The sequence below is a fragment of the Ciconia boyciana genome, chromosome 3 (genome assembly GCF_034638445.1).
Source record: "Ciconia boyciana chromosome 3, ASM3463844v1, whole genome shotgun sequence".
Lineage (NCBI taxonomy): Eukaryota > Metazoa > Chordata > Aves > Ciconiiformes > Ciconiidae > Ciconia > Ciconia boyciana.
In genome coordinates, this window is record NC_132936.1 from 60,137,419 (window position 1) to 60,156,847 (window position 19,429).

General features: G+C 40.2%; 1 protein-coding gene across 5 annotated transcripts in view; it reads left to right on the forward strand.

Annotated features, from left to right (window-relative positions):
- The window catches only part of NCOA7 (nuclear receptor coactivator 7), an 88,956-nt gene that overhangs the window by 11,507 nt on the left and 58,020 nt on the right, over nt 1–19,429 (forward strand). For 4 of the 5 annotated variants that reach the window (XM_072855786.1, XM_072855790.1, XM_072855789.1 and 1 more), the window contains exon 2: nt 7,526–7,657. In XM_072855786.1, coding sequence (XP_072711887.1) covers nt 7,608–7,657 — 50 coding nt within the window. In that variant the 5' untranslated portion in view covers nt 7,526–7,607. Of the gene's footprint in view, nt 1–570; nt 638–7,525; nt 7,658–19,429 lie in introns of all 5 variants that reach the window. The other variant, XM_072855787.1, reaches the window with a different exon arrangement.

Genomic DNA, 19,429 nt, shown 5'->3' on the forward strand with positions numbered 1-19,429 from the left:
GACTTGATTTAATTCAGCAGGTGTCCTGGGAAAGAAAGGCACAAATGATAAGCCTTTTGCCTTGCAGTTACAAGATCTGTGGTTCTGTAATAACTTTGCAGAATGACCACCTTGTCCTTCTGGATCTTAGTCTCTCACATGTAAAATGAAAGCAATGTTCTTGATGAGGAATGTTTGAAAGGCTTAGTTTTTAAAATAAAAGTAGCTAAAATTTACGGGACTCTCAAGTAACTGAATTTCACAGTAAAAGACATTGTTCCTTATGGAAAATGTATCTGGTGATGTTCAGCTGCCAATGAGGGAAGATTAAATCTGGATGTTTTTCTCTCTTGACAGCCGTCACTGGTGATGCGGAATTTCTGGTAGCTCTTTTGCTTCCCCTTATTGTGAAACATGACAGCCTGAGTTAGTGGGTAAAAGTCTCCTCCCAAGCAAGGTTGAAATAATTCGGCTGGGGAGCTGAATTGGAGCTGAATCAAATTTTGTTATTGTTGTTCTGTTTCTGAATCAGAAATATTTCTGTTACATTGATTCTCATTTATTTTATTTGAACTTTGTTCGTGTGGACAGGCCGATCCAGTTGTTGCAGATCCAGTTGTCAGATCCAGTTGTTGCAGATCCAGTTGATGAGTTGAAGGTGATCTAAGCTTAGCCTATTCTTACTGCATTAGTAGGGAATGAAAATGCTTGGACCGTTAGTTTACTACACCTCTGTAGTGGGGAGAATAACCTCCTACACATTGCAGCCATTTCCTCAAGAGCCAGGGTGTTTGTTTCCTTTGCCTTTCTTATCTCCAGCTCTTATCTTCACTGTCCTTGAGAGTCCACAGGGTGCAATAGCCATATGGAATCTCTCTCTTTCTCTCCATTTGAAGATAGAGAAATTGTAATACTGGTCTGTGTTTAATCTGAACAAGAAGTGCAGAAATTGCTTCTGCATACAAATTTATTTTCAGTCTTAATTTTTGCATTTTAATTATTTGGGGATTTTAAGAGTGCAGTCTTGTTACAAGAAACATGGCAGGCTTAATACTTTAAAGGTCAGTGGAATTGTGTGCATAAATAAGGGTTATTCACCCAAGCAAGGGTTGAGTCATTAGCCTCAACTTCATCGAGGTGGAGAAGCTCTCCTAGATTAATTTAGCACCCTTCAATTATGTATAATGGACTGGAACTTCTTTATAGAGCTTATTAATGTTTTAGAGATAACATTACACTTTACATGGTAATTATAATGTAATTGTATTAAAATAATTCCATAGTTATCTTAAGATAGCTTTCGAATAAACTATTTTTTGTCCATTCTGCTGAATCTAACTTAATGTGCTTAGTCTGTGCTGTGTTTTATTGGCTTGTGCTAGTGCTTTCCTGAAAGCTTCTGATCTCACTTTTAGCTAGGTCATTCTGCCTGAAGAAAAGACTAAAAAAGTTCTGGCTTACTCTCCTCTTTGCTGGCTGTGCATTTCTGTTACCCTTTCATCCTGAGATGCTGTAGTGTTTATTCTGAAACTTTTATCTTTACTATTACACCAAATGAAATACACTAGTGGAAAAACTCACTCGTGGAAAAAAAGCGGTAAAACTCAACCTGGTTAGTCCAGTCAGTGAGGCATTAATGAAATACTGCAAAGTTTAGCATTTCTCATAAGTTGCTAATGTGCTTTCACCTTCCTGTTTTTAAAAATGGGTTATCTATTGAAATGCATGCTAGAGTTGATATTAGTGCTTTGGCTTGTGAAGCTTAATCATATACATTTACATGACCCAGTAGCACATTGTAATGTGTCTCCTCTTCTGTGTTAACCTGTTTCTGTTGCCTTACACTTAAAGGTGTTGTGTGTGACCCTGTGCTGCAACCTTGTTGGTGTGTGTTTGTATCTCTTTGCATCTGCACAGTGCCCTGGAAACTGCTTTGGGCTCACCAGAGGCGCAGATAGCAACCCCAAGGGTTCAGTTTCAGATCTAATACACTGAAAATGCTGCTCCTCTATCTGTGATTTGTTCTACAATTTCTTATTCTGCCAGCTTGATAGACATTTTTAATATTGCTGTTGAAGTACTACATACGTATCTTTCCTTTTTTTTGTCTTAATATTGACTTGGTGGTGTAATCTTTGTCATCTCTCATGGTGCATGTTTTTAGGGGTCAGAATTGGCACATGTACGCAAAAGACTTGTTATTCGTAAGAAGACACTCTGCTGCAGAGTTGCAGATCTAAGCAGAATCATTAGTAATGCTTCATGTCCGAAAATGACCGGTGGCAACATTTGAATGTTCATATTACAGCAGGTGGTAGTAAGGAAGTGTGCAGTGCCATCAGCAGATGTGTGTGGTGTTTGTCTGTAGTCTCAGGGGCAGAGGTAAAACAGAGAAGCAAAAATAAAAAACCTAATGTTGTGTGGGATGCTGCACTAGAGAGCAGGTGCAGGCTACATAGTGTGTCTGGGCAGCATCCCATTCCCTTGGCACGGTGGGGTCTCCCTGTTACATCCTCGGCGTGACCATGTCCGCTTGGCTGTCTCACTAGGAGTCTTCTGCCTTACTCTGCTCCGTCTTCCTAATTGTGGAAAATTTGTGCTTAGGCCTCTCACCTCCCCTGCTTGTTTTTCACAGTATGATCGCTGCCACCATTGCTTGCCTTGTGGGGCACCTGCAAAGGTACAGGATACTACCCTTGACTTGGTTTCACTAAATTAAATTCATTGCTTTTCTACGTATTTCCTGAAGGAGCTGAGAGCACCATTTAAACCTAGGTCCTCAGAGGAGTTAGGCTTTTTATTTCCGTTTGTGGATCTGAGCTTTAATTTCTATGCATATGCCCGCAGAGCCAAATAAAGGTGAGACTGCTGTGGGTCTCCAAAGTTTGTCAGTTTAAATTTTACACAGAAAATAATAACTAGCTCCTTGTCAAATTAGTCTCCTTCCTTGTTCTTGTTGCTGCTGGTTGTTGGAGCTGATGGGATTAAAGCTGGTGGGAGGATGCTTTTACACATTGCTCTTCTGCTCTCATTTGAGTGTGTGGAGGTACTTCCTGGAGTTCAGTTCCCCATTTGCGAAGTAGGGATTTACAGCATTTTCCTATCGCATTGGTTGAGAGGTATTGACTCTACAGGATTGTGAAAATATATAAAGAGAATTGCACGATCTTGAACATTTTTTTTTTTTAAATCTGTATGTCTTTCCGGGACTTGCAGTGGGCACAAATGGCCAGAGACAAGCTATCAAGTCCATTGAGTGTTCTAAAAATAATCAGAGTTCATTGGCTTCTGCTTTGCTAGTGCTTTGGATGTGCTGTTGTTATTGTACATTGTTTTGGAAAGTAATGCTCACAGCTGGAGGATTCATTGTTGATACTTTAGAGCCAGCAAACAGGATTTCTGGGTGCTTACCTCTGAGCGCAGCAAGCAGGTCCTTTTGTTATCTCATGAAAATGCAAACTACTTAAACCACAAGTAGCAAGGTATGTTATTCTTCATGCCTGAGAAGGGAGGGAAAAGAGATGAAAAATAATTGAAGAAATTAGAAAAATGTATCAAAGTCTTTAGAGGACTTAGGATGCTCTATTCACATATTTATTTATTTTTAATGTTCCCCTCAAAAATATAGTTCCCTGCCCCTTTGTTTATCCTCACACTTAGAGCATCTTCCTCTTATGCTGCTTTGAATGTACCGTGACAGGAGGCTGCTGTCCTGCAGTGCCAGGTGGCAGAGCGGGCAGCAGGAGCTGGAAGCAGCATTTCTGGAGGTCTTGGGAGGGTGGTGGCAGTTGCAGTGGTGTGGGTACTCACATTCAGGAGTTCAGTCTGTTCCTGTGATTGATTTATTTTTTTAAAACTTTTTTTAAATTAGTTTTTGTTTTGTGGCCTTGGTGGAGCATTCCCACCCTCATTACAAACTCCCAGTAGCATCCCCAAAACTCCCTGGCAGCAAGCCTAAACAGACAAAGCAAGTATCCAAAAATATGCTAATATAAATGAAAAAATCCAGAGCAATAGGACTAACATAAAAATATGTCGTACTTTTTGCTGTATTTTGTTCTTTTCTTCATTTAGTTATCAGGTGCTGACATGGACTAAATTTGGAGAGTGGCAGATTTTTAACAGAATCCTTACTTAAATGCATTGTTTGTCCATCAGGAGTATATTTTCTTTTGAAACTACCTAATAAAAGAATTAGCATTGCTGTAGACATGTAATATAAGCTTTTCACTGTCTGTTTCAGTGTAGAAAGGGTTAAACTGACCCTAAAATTTCTATAAAATCAGCTTTGTCATCATTTGAGTTTGAACTGTACTCATGATATATGAGTAAGATGTCTGTCTCCCAGCATATAAATATCCCCCAAATATGTACATTTTTAATAGTCTGTCTGATTCAGTCTTCGTCTCTACCAGAAAGGAGCTACCAGGAAACCAAGATTCATTTTAATCATATATCCTTAATAGCATTTTAAGCAGTTAATATTGATAAAGAATACCTGGGATTTCTTTCTTGGGAGATATCAAAGGACAGGTAAGGGGGAATTGTGGAGTCAGTTTACTTTTCTTAATGTAACTTTAAAACATCAGTGACAACCTATAAAGTAAACGTGGCTTTTGAACTGTTACTGCTTAAAGAACTAAAAATTGAAAAAGACCTTTCGGAAATACTACTTTTCAGTAGCAATTACTGCAGGTTATGCTGTGGTCCTCCTAGCTTTCAGGCTTTTTTTTTTCTCCTGAAGGCCAACTAGTACATGAAAAATTCCCAACAACAAAAGTAAACTCAGAGGTTATGAAGTCTGCACTCCTGATTGATTTGTTTTTCCTAGTACTACATTTTCAAAGTATAATTTTCAGCCTTAAATATGCCTTCCTAGAACACCACCTTGTGTTTCTTCTAAGAAGGTGAGCTAAGTAAGTTTTAAGTCAACAGAGTGGAATGTGATGTTAAATTATATTATTGTGAAAATTTTAATTAATTGGATATGAGATCCCTGTGTATTTTTATCAGCAAAAGAAAAAAAAAATTCCCCTGAATGCCTTTGTTAATTCTGGTCTGTGGATAACATTGCAATTTTCTGAGTGCCCATCTGTTCTGAATATAATTTTTTTTTTTAAGTTCTTGATTTATTCCCCCTCCCTGTGTGAAAGGACTTGGAGTTGCATTTAGGTGGTGTGGGAAGAACAGGCTCCATACCCGTGCTGTCATTGCTGGCTTTGTTTAGCATTGATGAAAGCAAATGGCAAACCTTACACTTGGCGAGCTGAGCAATGCCACGCTGGTTTGGTGCTGGTAGCTCCTGCAGTATCCGCAGTTAGGTCTAGGCTTAAGCCCGACCTCCTCTCTCTTTGTGCCCCTCTTTGCCGAAGTGGGGGGTGGCTGCTCCAGCACTGGGCAAGACAGGGCTGTGGGCAGGCAGGGTTTTCTCCTCCTGGCTGCCTGGACAGTAGCGCTCCCTTCATCTGCCAGCACCGTGCTGGAGCAGGGCTGGTGTTCCCCTGGGTGGGGTCGGTAGATCATGGGAGAGGGAGAGAATGAATGCCGACTCTTGCATGGGGTGAGGCCCTGAGGACAGCTCTCCATTCATCTCAGCTGATCATGTTTCAGTGAGGTGAGAGGGGCTCTTCTCATTCCCATGGGTGGTCCCGCTGTCCTCCTGGTCATGGGTTTAATATCTCAGTGCTCCGTGGTTATTTGGTAGTTCTTGGTGTCAAGGTGAGACTCAAGTCTGGCACGTCAGTGCCTTTGCACACACACAGCGGAGTGTAGTGAGGGCACAGCAGGCAAAGGGGAAACAATGGTTCCTCTTTCTTTGAACTCTTTGTAGTTTGCTATAGAGGTTGTAGTTGTATGCTTTGAAAGATTTATTGTAACTCTAAATGCAGTGCTAACAAAGCCACCATTTTTGATCTTCTGAAGATCTAAGGACCTGCCCCAACAGGGAAGATAAGGATGCATCAAAATTCTCAGGAAGTATGTGATATCTTCATACAGACTGGACATCTGAGCAGGACAATTTGTTTTGATGCTATTCTTATGCTACTGTCATGTAGGTTTCTGCGTCCGGCTGAAGACTGCAACATGCATTAACTTGCAGAGATAAAACAGTATTCTCTTTATAAAGCCAAAGATTTCATAGGCAAATTTGCCATTTAAAGAGTGACCATTACTGTAAGAGTCTACCTAATGCATAAAGATCAGAGAGACTAGATTCTTTTTGATGCACTGGATGTATTCAAAATTAATGAGTAAGAAAAAGTGCATTTTAAAGCAATGGACTTTAATTGCTGTGGACTGATGCTCCATAAATATGGAGAGAAAATTATGGCAAGTATTTCTCATAGAGTCTAGCATGGTATGTTCTTGGGCCTTTCAAGTAGATTAGTCTATTTTTGCTACATTATCTCTTTTGTTGACATCTGGCAGTTTGTAGTTTATGATCTTTTAATTCAGGGGAAAATAATGGGAACTGGTTAGGTCCCAGAGGAATTTTTCTGCTTTTGCTACGAATCATAATTTATGTGGTTTCCATTTCTTTGTTATACAGCCCATTAGACTAAAATGTTTAGTAGTAACTTCTGATTTGAACTTTAATCTGGAATACTGATAAAGAACTCTTTAATCTGGAATACTGGTAAAGAAGATAACTGATTTTGTGCATGTGCACAAGCCATCGGCATAGGTTGAATGTGTGTTGGAGAGGGGAAGAGAATAAAACATCTTGGCAGAAATCTTGGACAGCAATTGATGTGGCATATTGTTAATTGTAGTAATTACCAAGCAGTTCCGAAATTCCCAACTCCTGGTTTCCAAGTGTCTCAGTATGGCATTCTGCAAAGAGGTGGTGATTTCCATGTCAAAAGCCAGTGTTAATGCTCTGAGTTTTTTTAAAAACAAACAAACAAAACAAACAAACAACTTATCGGAGAACCTTCCCTAGTCCTGTCTTATCTCAAGGTGACTGCAATTCATTTGGAGAGCAGGAGGTCCATTGTTTTTCTCCCTGTATACTTGTTTGAACTTGTGTATTGTTCACCACAGTCAAACCTGTGTAAAGAATGTAGATGGCTCTCTCTCTTTACATTGTTTTAAAACTTTCTTATTTCTCACTATTTTACAGAATTTTTATAAAGTGAACATTATGTGTCTTTCTGGTTATACTGTTTTTACTGGGTATTTCCAAAGCTTCTCTTGATCTTCCTGTCTATAAAACACATGAAACCAGGAAGATGTTTTGGTATAAACTATTTAACAGCTTGCAAAATATTTTAATCCTTCCAGGGTTTTAAAACTTGCTCCTGCTCTTTGGGTTACCTGCTTTGCAGTATCTGTCTTCCTTTCCTGGAGAAACTGGCCTGAGTGCATTTATTGTTTTTTTTGTCTCATTGTATACTAAATGGATATCACATGGCAAGCATTGACTGGTTAAAGTTTTACTTTGCTTTGTCACTGAGTCAATTGCATTTCCACAACCCTGTTGGTTTTTGTAGGTGTTGTTGACGTGTTGATTTATGAACTTCCTGTTTTTAAATGTTATATACAGGGGACTCTGCCTGGATATGAGGTACTGAGGGGAAAAAGAGCATCGCGCTTGGCTGCTCACCTTGCCCATTAGACTGTACATAATGGAGACCAAGGAAGAGAAGAAGGAACGAAGACAAGGCTATTTTGCTCGGTAAGGCTACAGGGTTTATTTCAATGTTGATTAAAATATGGAACTCCTCATTCTGCCTTTTTCACAAGGCTGTATGATTTTTCAAGTATGTATAAAAATGAAACCTATGCTGCATTATGTATCCAGAAAGTGCTTTCCTTGCTGTGTGCCTAATGTTGGAGTGGTAATTTCTTCCTTTTGGGTAGTGGAGATAAACTTGAATTAGAATTGTTATTTGTAACACAAAACTGTTCCTGGGTACTCAGTTGTAAATTGCACTGCATTTGAGCTTCCAGCATCCAGTTCCTGAAGAGTGTTTATAAAAACAAGCACTTCTAAAACATAAACGTGTCTGAACCTAAAGTTTATCTGATTTCAAATAAAGCACAGACTAGGTAGTATTATCTCATAGGATAAGACCAGCTAAGAAAGGGTAGTTATATGCTGAATAGGTTAAGCTGCCTAGACTGTATAATCTTTATAAATACAAGCAATGTTTTTTCAATCATTTTTATCATTTGGTATTCATGATTGGTAATTTTTAAGAAATAAGTGACGTTGATTTCCTAATAACTTGTTTTTGTTAATTTAGCAAGTCTGTAATCATCTCTGAGCTCTGATGTACAAGAAGAACCAAGCTTGCTTACTCTTGGGGAAATCAGTATAGAAACCATCTTTGACTCAAAGACACTTTCTGCACTGTTGAAGAGGAAAAGCATATACTCTCTCCACTCTGTACTAAATAACTGTTATTGAAACTGCACTAAAACACTAGCCTTAGTGCATTGCAGACATCTAGAGACATGCCTGTTGCACCACTTAGAAGTAGTAGCGTGGGGCAAAGTTGCAGTCCTTCTTTATTGCTGTTCAGGTGGTATGTACTGGTGGCTAAAGACTTGAGGAATTTTTGTGGTGAAGGACATCTGTTAATGTCGGGTAACTTGCTTTCCATTTGGAGAAATGCAGTTAGTTTGATGTTGACAGAAAGGAATGTTGCAGGTTTGGATTTTGAGAAGGGGAAATAAACAATGGCACCTATAGCAGAGGAGGTACCAAGCAGGATAAAGTAGAAGTAGCTAAAGAGATTGTACTAAGGAACAAGTAGTTTCTTATTAAGGAAGACTCAGGCTTTGAGAGAGATGTCTGAGTAAGATGCTATAGTACTGAAGAGAATGTCCTTTCTAGATGCTGTCTGCTAAAAAAAAAAACGAAAAGCCACAAGAGGCTGTCAGCAAAGTCCTTGACATTTTGTTTAATCTGTTTTGCAGCTTTCCTGTGTCATCTGTGGCTATTCGCTTTTAAAAATTCACAGGGGCAGCGTGTCTTGTATGGGCACAGGACATAAGGCAAGGGTCAAAAAGACCTGAAATCAGATCTTCGTTCTAGCACTTACCTGCTATGTAACTTTTGGGAGGTCATCTGCCTCTTTCCCTCCTGGGTTGCATCTTTTTTCTTTGTGTAGGTTGCAGGCCCTTAAATGAAGTTTCCACTCTAAGCAAACCCATGTATGATTTCTACAAGAATGTTCTTGCAGACCCTCAAGTCATTTTTTAATAGAAGTAGGTCAGAAGGTGGTATGCCCAGCTTACCTTCATGTACATTGTCTGTGTGTGCAGTCAGGGACAGAAGCAGAACTGAATTTACATGTTCTTGATTTTAGTCTAGCATCTTGAGTCTAGCGTGCTTCCTCTAGTAAACGGGTGTCCCAGCACCTTGCAGATGAATGGTTTGAATGCTTTACATGATGACCCATGTAAATGTCATACGATAACCTGAAAATAATAGGCAGCTTATATTGCCTTTAGTACAAAGGCAGTTCTAACAATGTCCCTACCTGTTCTTTTAAACTTGTTAAAATTTAGCTTTTGACTTTATGTAGACAGAAGTTCCCAGCTTAGGTGCCCGATATTGGGACACGGAGATAATTTAATCAGGTGCGTGCTTTGATGTTGCTGTCCGTTTTGGTTGTTTCATGGACACCTGTTCTGTCCTTAATTTAAGCACCCAAGTATAATAAGTTTTGGCCCTCATCTTTTGTGTGCTACTTCAAACACCATGCTTTTCCTGCCAGCTTGGCCTCATATTTACTAAGCCAAGAACAACCTCAGTTGATTCCCCAGCACAGGCACTCCTCTACTTCCATTAGTGTTTTTTTTTCCCCCTTACCTCTTATTACTGTTATGTTTTGTGAGCCTAAGATAATAATAATATTTACAAAACATAAATTTATGTATAGTAAACATTCTTATGAGACGAGGACTCTCCCCCCTCCTTACCTGAATCTTGTTATTTTTGCCTATGATCAGATGTTCATGGGAGAAAACTACTGCTTACCGAAGAAGAGAATGGGAAACTGGTTAGACTTTTTGCCAGCAGGAGGGAAAACTGTGCTCCATGTCAGGAGGGTGGGGAAAAGGGCTCTGCTCCACCCAGGGCTAAGAAGAAGGATCCTGCTTATATCCTGGTTAGAAAGGAGAAAATGTATATATTCAATGCTGATGAAATAAAATGTTTTATACCTACCTTGTGTACTATATTAATGAAAATACACAAATTTTAGTAGACAACTTCACTCTCTAATGTGAGGGGAACGGTTATTGTGGTATTAACAATGACAAAGGCATTAACTGAAAAATGGGAGATGATAGCTCTTTCCTCTTAAGCTCCTGCTAACAGAAACCCAAGTTCTCTGTTGGCAGAGCAAGGGAGCACATGGGTGTGAACAGCAGGACGAGCAGTGGCCTTGCTGCTCTGCCAGCATCCCAAAGTGTCTGACTTCCCATCAGAAGGTGGCTTTTGGCCTTCAGGCTTGTGTAATCTTGGCCCCTCATGGACAGCTTTTGGTAGGGGTGGTGCTCAGTCTCTCACTGATTATGCTAGCAATCGTTGGAAAGGTTAGCTTGAGAACCCCAAAATATTTGAAGTGGTTAGCATGGTGGTAGTTATGTGCTGACAAACCAGCTCCTGAACTGCTAGAGAGGAAGCAAGATTAACATGAAATAACTGTCTGCATCTCTGTCCTCCAAATTTAGTGTTGTAAATAAGCTGGTTTAAACATTTATCCTTTAAAATATTTAAAATTTCTATAGAGAAGAGGGCCACCCAGCCATTGTATCTTTCCACTACAGATCTTTATGGTCTGAGTGCCTCAGTTTTCCTGGGTGTGTCTCTCCCTATGGCAAGTGAAGCTGAAATAAAACCCTCACCATCCATTTTTGCTTCTTACCAAATGCTCCTTTACCCACTGTGTTTTGTGGTAAAGGGCTTATTTTTTGCCTTGGTTAGCAAGAAATGAAACAAGTAACTTTTCAAACAAAATAGAAATCTCTACAAAACTTTTTAAAGACCAATTTAGATTCTTTATGCAGATAAGATGTTACAGCTCGTGGGAGTTTAACAGGCAAGAAGTAAAAGTATAAGAGTAACATGCAAGCATAAATTTCTCTTATGCAATAGGTCCTTATTTAAGACTGCTACTCCTACTTAAAACTATTCTGTGTAGTTAAGTTTTCTTGCCTAATTCTTCAAAGCTTGTTTTTAGGCTCTTCTGTTGACTTCTGTGTCATTAGCTCCCAAGTGGACCAATATTACTCCAGCTCTTGCAAAGAACTGTCTCCTCTTGCTGTGCAGTCTGTCCTGGTATCCAGCAAGTCCAAAAATAAATGGTACAGTGTAATATAGATGTACAACGACACATCTATGTGTATTGGGTTCCTGACACTACTGTGACATTTGGTGCTTTTTATTCTGATTATGTGCCCTTGAACCCTGGTACAACTTGCTATTTCCTTCTGCCTGTGCTTCCTTTATCTTCCCACTCTCCTTACAGAATGGAGAACCTCTCGGTTTTCCCCTGCCCATTGCGTAGGGTCAAGTTCAGAGGTATTTCACCTTGTGAAGTGAATAGCTATTAAAATTTTAACTTAATTTAAAAAGAAATTACCAAAATGAGTGACATGCGTCACATGGACAGAATTGCCTTGGATATAAATTGGTAGTCTGGAACGCTGAATATACAGCTTGAAACTGGAATTGCTTTGCATGTGCTGTTGTGTGATACTGGATATATTTGGACAAGAAGTTCTAGGAGATGAGAAATTGTAAGGGAAGAGTTTGAGTAGTTTTCTGAAAGAATGGCAAAAGGGGCTCTTAATTTCAAGATTTCTGTGTCTCTTAACCTTCCTCACTGAGTTACTCGGCATTTTCCTTGCTTTATATGATCTATCTATGATCTATGTCAAATAGCTCTCTACTACTTTCTTAGCAGAGAAAAACAAATAAGTACTGCATTATTTGAAAAAATGTGAGTTTTCAACAAGTTGACCAAGATGCTTACATTAACTTTATTAATAGTTATGTCTCCAACTTGTGGTGACCTTAATCTGAATAATTTACATTGGTCTTGTTACCATCATTCTTTTGAAATAACTACATAAATGTCTGGGGCATAGTCCAAAGCCCATCTGAGTAGGCAGAGACTCCCTTTATCTCCAGATTTCTAATACTCTTGTCAGAACCTGAAGCCAGTTGCACAACCTGATGTTCACCTCGTGTTGCCTTATGATGTGAATATTTAAGGAAAATAAAGGAATTCATGGCATGTTTCAATTTAGTTTCTTGGCTTAGATACCTAAATTTACATTCATACAGATTAAGATTTGTACATTAAAACTAAGATTTTAAAAAGATATATGAGTGTTTAATACAGTTATCATTTACTTGTTACCAGGGTCTAATTTACAGCTTTTTTTTCTTCTCCTAATTATTTTTTAATACCTAAAAATAAGTAAAACAAACCATACAACAAGTGGTATACAACATTCCAATCACATTAGTTGTTCACGACCTAACCTTAGTTTTCCTTTTAAACATTCACAACCCATGACAGTAGGAATCATTAATACATAGTTGTTGAGCTGTAAACAGCTAGAGTCTGGAAAGCTTAGCTGGAGATACTTGTCATATTGTTATGGTTTTTCCCTGATACATGCACACAAACATACTTTCTTGAGGGCATCTCCTATACATGAGACTTTGTCATAGGTTTTTCTGTTAGGTGCTTTCTTGTTGGCCAGACTCATTATATCCATGCAACAGGCTTCAAATGTTGGGTGCTCCTCAGATCACTACTTCTCCAGCAGTCATCTCCTTGCAATTGTTCTTGCTCTGCTGAGCCAAAGTGTTGATGTTTATTCAGGTTTCCTGTAGCACCCATAATTTATTTTTTGCTCACCCATAATTTATTTTTTGCTTTTAGAAGGAAAAGTTTCCACACATTGTTCTTAAAACAAACCGTCATGGAGGTTTATCGTGAGCATGAAAAATAGTCAAGCCAAGATCCTGGAGATGCTTAAATTTTTTTAAATGACTCTAGGAAATAATACATCATTTCAACTCATCTGTATAATGGAAACTTCTTAGCTCTGTTGCCAGACATATAAACATTACCTCATAATCCTGTTATTGAAACTAAAAACAATATTGCGTTTTACTTGTATTGTTTCGACCAATAACATGTATGCCTGAGGCTTTTCATTTTCAAATAAAAGGCTGAAGATATCACTACTTCAGATTTATGGGGTGCAATGGATATTATTTGCTCTGTTATTTAGGGGGTATATGTGCAGGATAGTTGATTTGCTATGCCAAGAGAAGCCATAAAATATTTTCTGAAACATACAGTATCTTGATTTGCCTTCCAGTTACTTAAAATGGAGGGGTTTCAATGTTTTTAGCAGACTTTCTGTCTGCTGCTGTGTAGGTTAGTATTTCAGCTGTCCTTTGCAACCATTGTAGTTTTCAGACATTAAAGAATGTCTAGAATTTCAGACAGCAGTACCAGGAGCTTTTGAGTAGAGCTTTGGGAGGTTGGTCAGGTCCTTCAGATGCATGAGAGACACTTGCTGTTCATTGCTCATAAACTTACTGTTGTGTATATATATATATAAAATGAAGGTTTTCTTTTTATCATAGGTGTAAACCTGGAGAATGCGAGTTGGGGGGAAAATTGAACCTGCTTTTTCTGAAGAGTGTTGCAGTGCAGGGGAAAAGTATGTTGAACAGCTGCTTATGTTGGGAACTCTTTCCTCATCTTGCATTGCTGTTGCTTTCTGGACTCTGAGGTTTTTATGTTGGCGGTCTTGTAATTCTGTGGTGCAGGATGAGAGTCAGCAGAAGAGCATGAATTGCTGTCCTCTACTTAGCCTGTGAATCACAGAGTTATTCCCAACATGAATGCTTCCTCTGGGAAGCATAAACAAGGCAGTGGTTTCTGCAGCCTCTGTTCTTTCCAGTGCTTTCATCCTCAAGAGTAGTGGAGTCATTTAGGATTGAAGAAGAATTTTGTGATTGGGTAACAGAGTTAGTGAAAGTATCTAATGGGGCCCTGAGGCTTTCTTCAGGGTTTTTAAAAATTTTCCAGTACCAGAAATGCTATTTATGGAGATACAAAGCTTGCATAAGACAGGAAGCATGTTTAATCTCCTCACCCGTTCACTTCCCTCTGCATGTGAAGTGAGACTGGGTAAGTGTGGGCTCTGTATAACGAGGCTTTTCTTAGGAAAGAGAAGGGCAGGGTTTCATGATGCTCTTGATTTCTTTGAGGGCTATATCACAGAATATACGGAGAAAAGAGTTTCTGTTTATTTAATCTTCAAACATGCTGTCTCACACCAGCAATTTCAGAATTTTCACTGATCACCTTGCAAGATACATATAAGGCTGGCTTGTTTAGGCAGCAAGCATACAATGACCTTATATTTGCTTTTCCCAAAGGGACCTTTGGGTGTCTCTTACCAGCCTTTAAAAAGAAACTGCAAAAAAAGAAACTTATTTAGCCTCCTTTTTAGGACATAAATAGTTACATGATAGGCCTTTTGATGTAGGAGTCTGTGCAGTTTTGATAAGAGTTGCTATTAACATAGTTGTAATGTATTTTGTCTTTTGTATTTTCTTCCCTTCCCTGCAGCCTGCAGCTGCATATGCTGGGCACTAGGGGCGTGCTGGAGGCTCCTGGTGGGCTATGCCATTTACCTTTTTGCTCTTGGAGGGATTTAAAGACGTTGTATCTTAAAGGCTATAAAATTTGGGGGCTTCAAAAGGTGGCTTTCTGGATAGGTGAGATACAGACTTTTTACTGTTTTCTGTAGGAAACTGATATAACTGTATTTTTAAATTACACTGTTTCTGTAGTGTTTGCAGGTATGGTCTTGTCTGCTCAGCCTCCCAGATGTATCTTCTCTTCTGCTCTTAGGACCTACTGCATAAAATTCTGCTTAATCCCCGTGAACTGTTTTAAAATTAAGCCTAGCTTAAACGCTGGTGGAAATTTAGCATTAATACTTGGCAGATGCTGTGTAAGATGCTACCAAAAGAGGTGGTCCCACTCAGCCTTCTGGTTTTGCCGTGTCTCTTATGCATGGCAGAGCTGCCATCAAGGAGATGCTGTGGCATGAGGGCCCCTTCCAGAAGCAGCCACAATTTTGTTTAAGTGACATGGAGGCACAAACCTAAAGAGATGCCTAATGCTACTGACTTTTTGGTAGTGCCGTTAATCATCTCTTGCTCGTGCTCTGAGAAATCCCAGCTGTCTTACCACCTTGTGGCAGCAGTCCTGGTCAGCTCTCCTGTGCTTTGTATCACAAGGTAGTAGGGAGTGGGGTGTACAGTATTTTGAGAAGACGACTCAGCATCATGAGATAGGTTAGAATTTGCTGGACTGAAGAAAACCGGTGTTGATAAGAAGATAGTTATGCCCCTTCAGGGGAGGTTGTTGGTGTTTCTGGCCCACAGATGAAGTTGCCTGCCTTGTATCTGCTGCCGTGATTCAAGACTTTTGCCCGTTTGTTTCCGGCATGTGCCACGCTACATTGGATTGTTGGTTTGGCTGGTGGGGTGGTCTATTTCTGGTGACAGTGCTGCACGTTTAAAGGGAAAGATATGAATGATACCTGCAGGAATGTGCTTTTGGAGAGAGGCAGCTTTTTCCCCTCTGTCTGAGGGATTAGAAAGCATTATCTAGCCAAGGGAATTCTGTCGGTAAGAGAAGAAATGCTGTGGATCCTATGTGGGGACACTGGATGACTGACTGCTTGCACTGTACTTGAACTATTAGTTGCATGTTCTGCAGCTTCTGCTGCGTGCTTGTGGGCATTGGGCTCCCCACTCCTGTCTCTTTTTCTGTCTTCCCTGGGGCGCTGGACAGGGGAAGAGGCTGTGTGGATATTCCTGATGGCATTAGGTTCCCTGTGGTGCTAGGCTGGTAAACTCTCATGCCCTCAGCATTAATCCAGTTTCCACACTGGGTTTGGAAGGGATTTCTCCCCACCCCACCCTGCTCCTGCCAATCTGATTATGAGGAGGTGGGTTGTAAGTGCAGGTTTGTGGTGGTTTTTTTCTGTTCCGCTCTGTAGTCTGGGCAGGGAGTGTTTCCTAGGATCACCTGAAATTTAAGCATGTATGTTAGCTGTGCTCTAAGTCTCTTGTGCTATTCCATTGAGGTCTGTGGGATTCGTCCTGTTGACTTGTGTGGGAGAAAATCCCAGGAGAGCAGCAGAACTGGTTAGGAATTTGGCAGGGAGGGAGAGAATTGTCCTTATGCTGGAAAACCTTTGTAATGTAAATGAGCCATAAATCAGCTCTTTGGGTGTCTTAATGCACTGAGTATTTTCCTGTCAGGCAGCAGTCTCTGGCACAGAGAACTTGTATAGCACTTAATATACTGACAATAACCCCAGGTTTCTGCCACTGTTTTTCTGGAGTGGCTGTTTTTATTTCAGTATGCGTAAACTTAACATCTAGCCAGTCACAGGTAAACTTAGTTTATATTTTATGTTTTTGACATAACAGTGCATTTCTGTCAGCTGCTGGATTTTTGCTTTCAGTAATGCTTCTATAAATACATGGCTTCAAGGTGTTAGTCACATGTTTCAATCAGACAATCTTTAAAAATCAAATCTCCTTAAGCAGAAGATTTATCTGTATGTTCAATATCTGTGTTAAAAAGATGATGCTTCTCTTTCCACCTGGACCACAGCAGGTGCTGCATGTAGCACTTCTGCTTGCCTGAGGCTGAGAAGGGTTTTTTGTTATTCTGAAGTGTTTTGTGTTACAAAAGCCAACCCCCCCCCCCCCTTTTTTTTTTTTTTTGGCAATCCCACAGTGTCTTAAAACTACAGCATATGACTCTAGTCCCGTGAACTGATGCATTTGAGCAATTTTATGCATACCGTTAGGTTTAACAGAACAGTGAAAGTTGCTTGTAGGAGCGGAGCCGGAGCAAGGCTGGTGGGAGCAGGTCCAATGCGCTGCTGCTGTGGGGTGAAATGCCAGAGCACCGGAGAGGAGGGGAGGCCAGCAGCTAGCAGGGGTAGGACCCAGCATGCCAGGAAGCTTTCCGTCCCAGCCCAGAAGGGAATGGGCAAGGGGAGACAGTGGCAGGCGGCAGGACAGGACGTTGCAGAGCACCTGCCTTAGCTGGCTGTGGCCAGGTGGGTTTGCTAGGAGGCCCTTGTCCTTGAACGCAGCAGGGGATTGAAGGTAGCTGGCCTGTTTCTCCCCACTGCCATCCTGCTCTGCTTCTGCGGGGACGAGGCAGCACTTAGCGCCCGGCCCTGCGGCAGCCTGGGAGCACGTGGTTGCTGCCAGGAGCGAGGCCACTCGGTGTTAAGCAGAGGGGCTGCCTTATAAGATCAAATTCAAGAGCATTGTAACTTTCGGGTTTCCTTGGCTTATAATTCTAGTTCAGCATCTGCCTGAAGTGTGCTGGGACCTTCTGGACTCACTGAGTCTAGAGAACGTGGAGATGGAGGAGAACCTCTTGTGTCCTCCTGTCGCCTCTTCTTCCATCGTGCTGATGGAGGGCAAGATTTACTTTTTGCCTTTGTTTTTCCCCTGTGGTAATTGCTTTTTCCTCTTCCAATCATAAACATTTTGATCACGTTTAAAGTTTCAGAAGAGTAAAGGAAAAAATCCAAACTATTTTTCAGTCAAAAATAAAAGCATAAATAATTTAATATTTGATATAAAAACCACAGAAAAGTTTTAAAACATAGTAATTAACACATACTTTGTCTCTTACAAGTGTAAACATAATGGAGGACCTGCTACGCCAGTATAATGGTATGGCTAGTGAAAAATATCAGACCGTGCCAAATGCTCATTTTAGCATAGGTATATGCATATGAGAAGTTGCATTGGCACATGCATGCCATGTAACTGTCCCATGTAGACAAGCCCTACCCTGTCATCTTTATACTTACGGTTAATGATCTTTTGACCATAGTATTGAAAAGGTGGTGCCATATTATTTTGTATAGAAGCATTGATGCAAACACCTCCTCTGGTTGGAGGGGGATTATCATTCTCACTTATGAAATATCTGTTGCAGGAGACAAAATCGTTCGTTATTCCAAATGCTAAAGCTACAGATTCATCATTTTCCCACCTGTTATCAGCATTGCTGGGTGTTTCTTTGAACTTTAATCCATGTAACAGCATCTTCAGTACACTTGGGCATTTCCTCTTCTGCGCTGAGTGAGTGTCAGTTAATGGGAACTCTATTCAGGAAGCCAATTAAACTGCTCAAAATAGGTTACAAGTTGTTTGGGGACAATGAATGCAAACATAGAACTGAGACACGAGATGGGTTGATTGAGGTTTATTTTTAACAATTACTCTGAAATACTTTAAGTAGAACCTTTCTCCACTTGTGTCACAACGCTTCTTGCTGTAAATTTCTTCCTGAACAGATGAGTTTGCAACCTGTTTGTAAGCTTGTGCACAGCATTTCTTATGTTATAAGCTCCAGATGTGATTAACAGAATCCCCGAGAAATACATGGTGGCATCTGGGTAATTGCGTCATCATGAAAGTTAGCACTTAAAACCATTAGTTTGGCTTCCTTTTTAGTGCTTTTTTTTCATCCTAGTCTTCTCTATTAATAATAAGTAGTATGTTTTTTTCACTGTGTTTTTCTTTTTTAAACTACTTTTGTTTACATCTGTATTAAACCTGTAGTTTCATGCCATACAGAACGGTGCAATGATGCAGAGAGCCTTGTCATTTAAATGTTAACTCTTCCCTCTCTAAGATATCCCTTTTAGTGGTCATTTAAATAAAGAAATAACTGAATTTTTTACTTTACTTTGATTGCTGACTTCTTAATCATGGTTACTTTCACATCCCCCCCGACCTTGCTGGTCAGCAAAGTCAGCCAGCTGACTTCATTTATTGAGTTGAGTCAACTTACTCAACATTAAGATCCTCTTTATGAAGAAAACAATTATTTCTTCTCTTCCCTGCTGCTGTTGGAGAAGCAGAGTCACTGTTTCCTTGCTTTTTGCAGCAGGGGAAGCTGCCTGTCTCCCAGCCCTCGCACCACAAACCTTCATGAAAATTTCCCAATATCAAAGTGCCTTTTCTGGATAAGTGGGAAGAAGCTGCCACAACCGCTTCAGTGCTCCTGTCCAAAGGTCTTTTGGGCACGGCGTGGCCTGTGTCTGGTTTGGATTTCTGGCTTCCTCTTTTTGCTGATCTCAGCCTAACATTACAGAGAACAAGCAAGGCTGTAGCTTGACAAGCCCTTCAGTCTGGGAAAGGGCCTTCGAACTGGCACTGCTGCTTGGAGGAGCAGTCTTGTCTCCTCTTTTGGCCTTCTCCTTTGTGTTGATATGAACGTTAGCACAGACAAGTGGTATCTAATGGGGGAGCGATCCAATTTTGAAAAATTAATTTACGTATTGGGACTTTTGCTGGGTTGTTTTTAGCATAGATAATTTCCCAGATCTGGTCCTT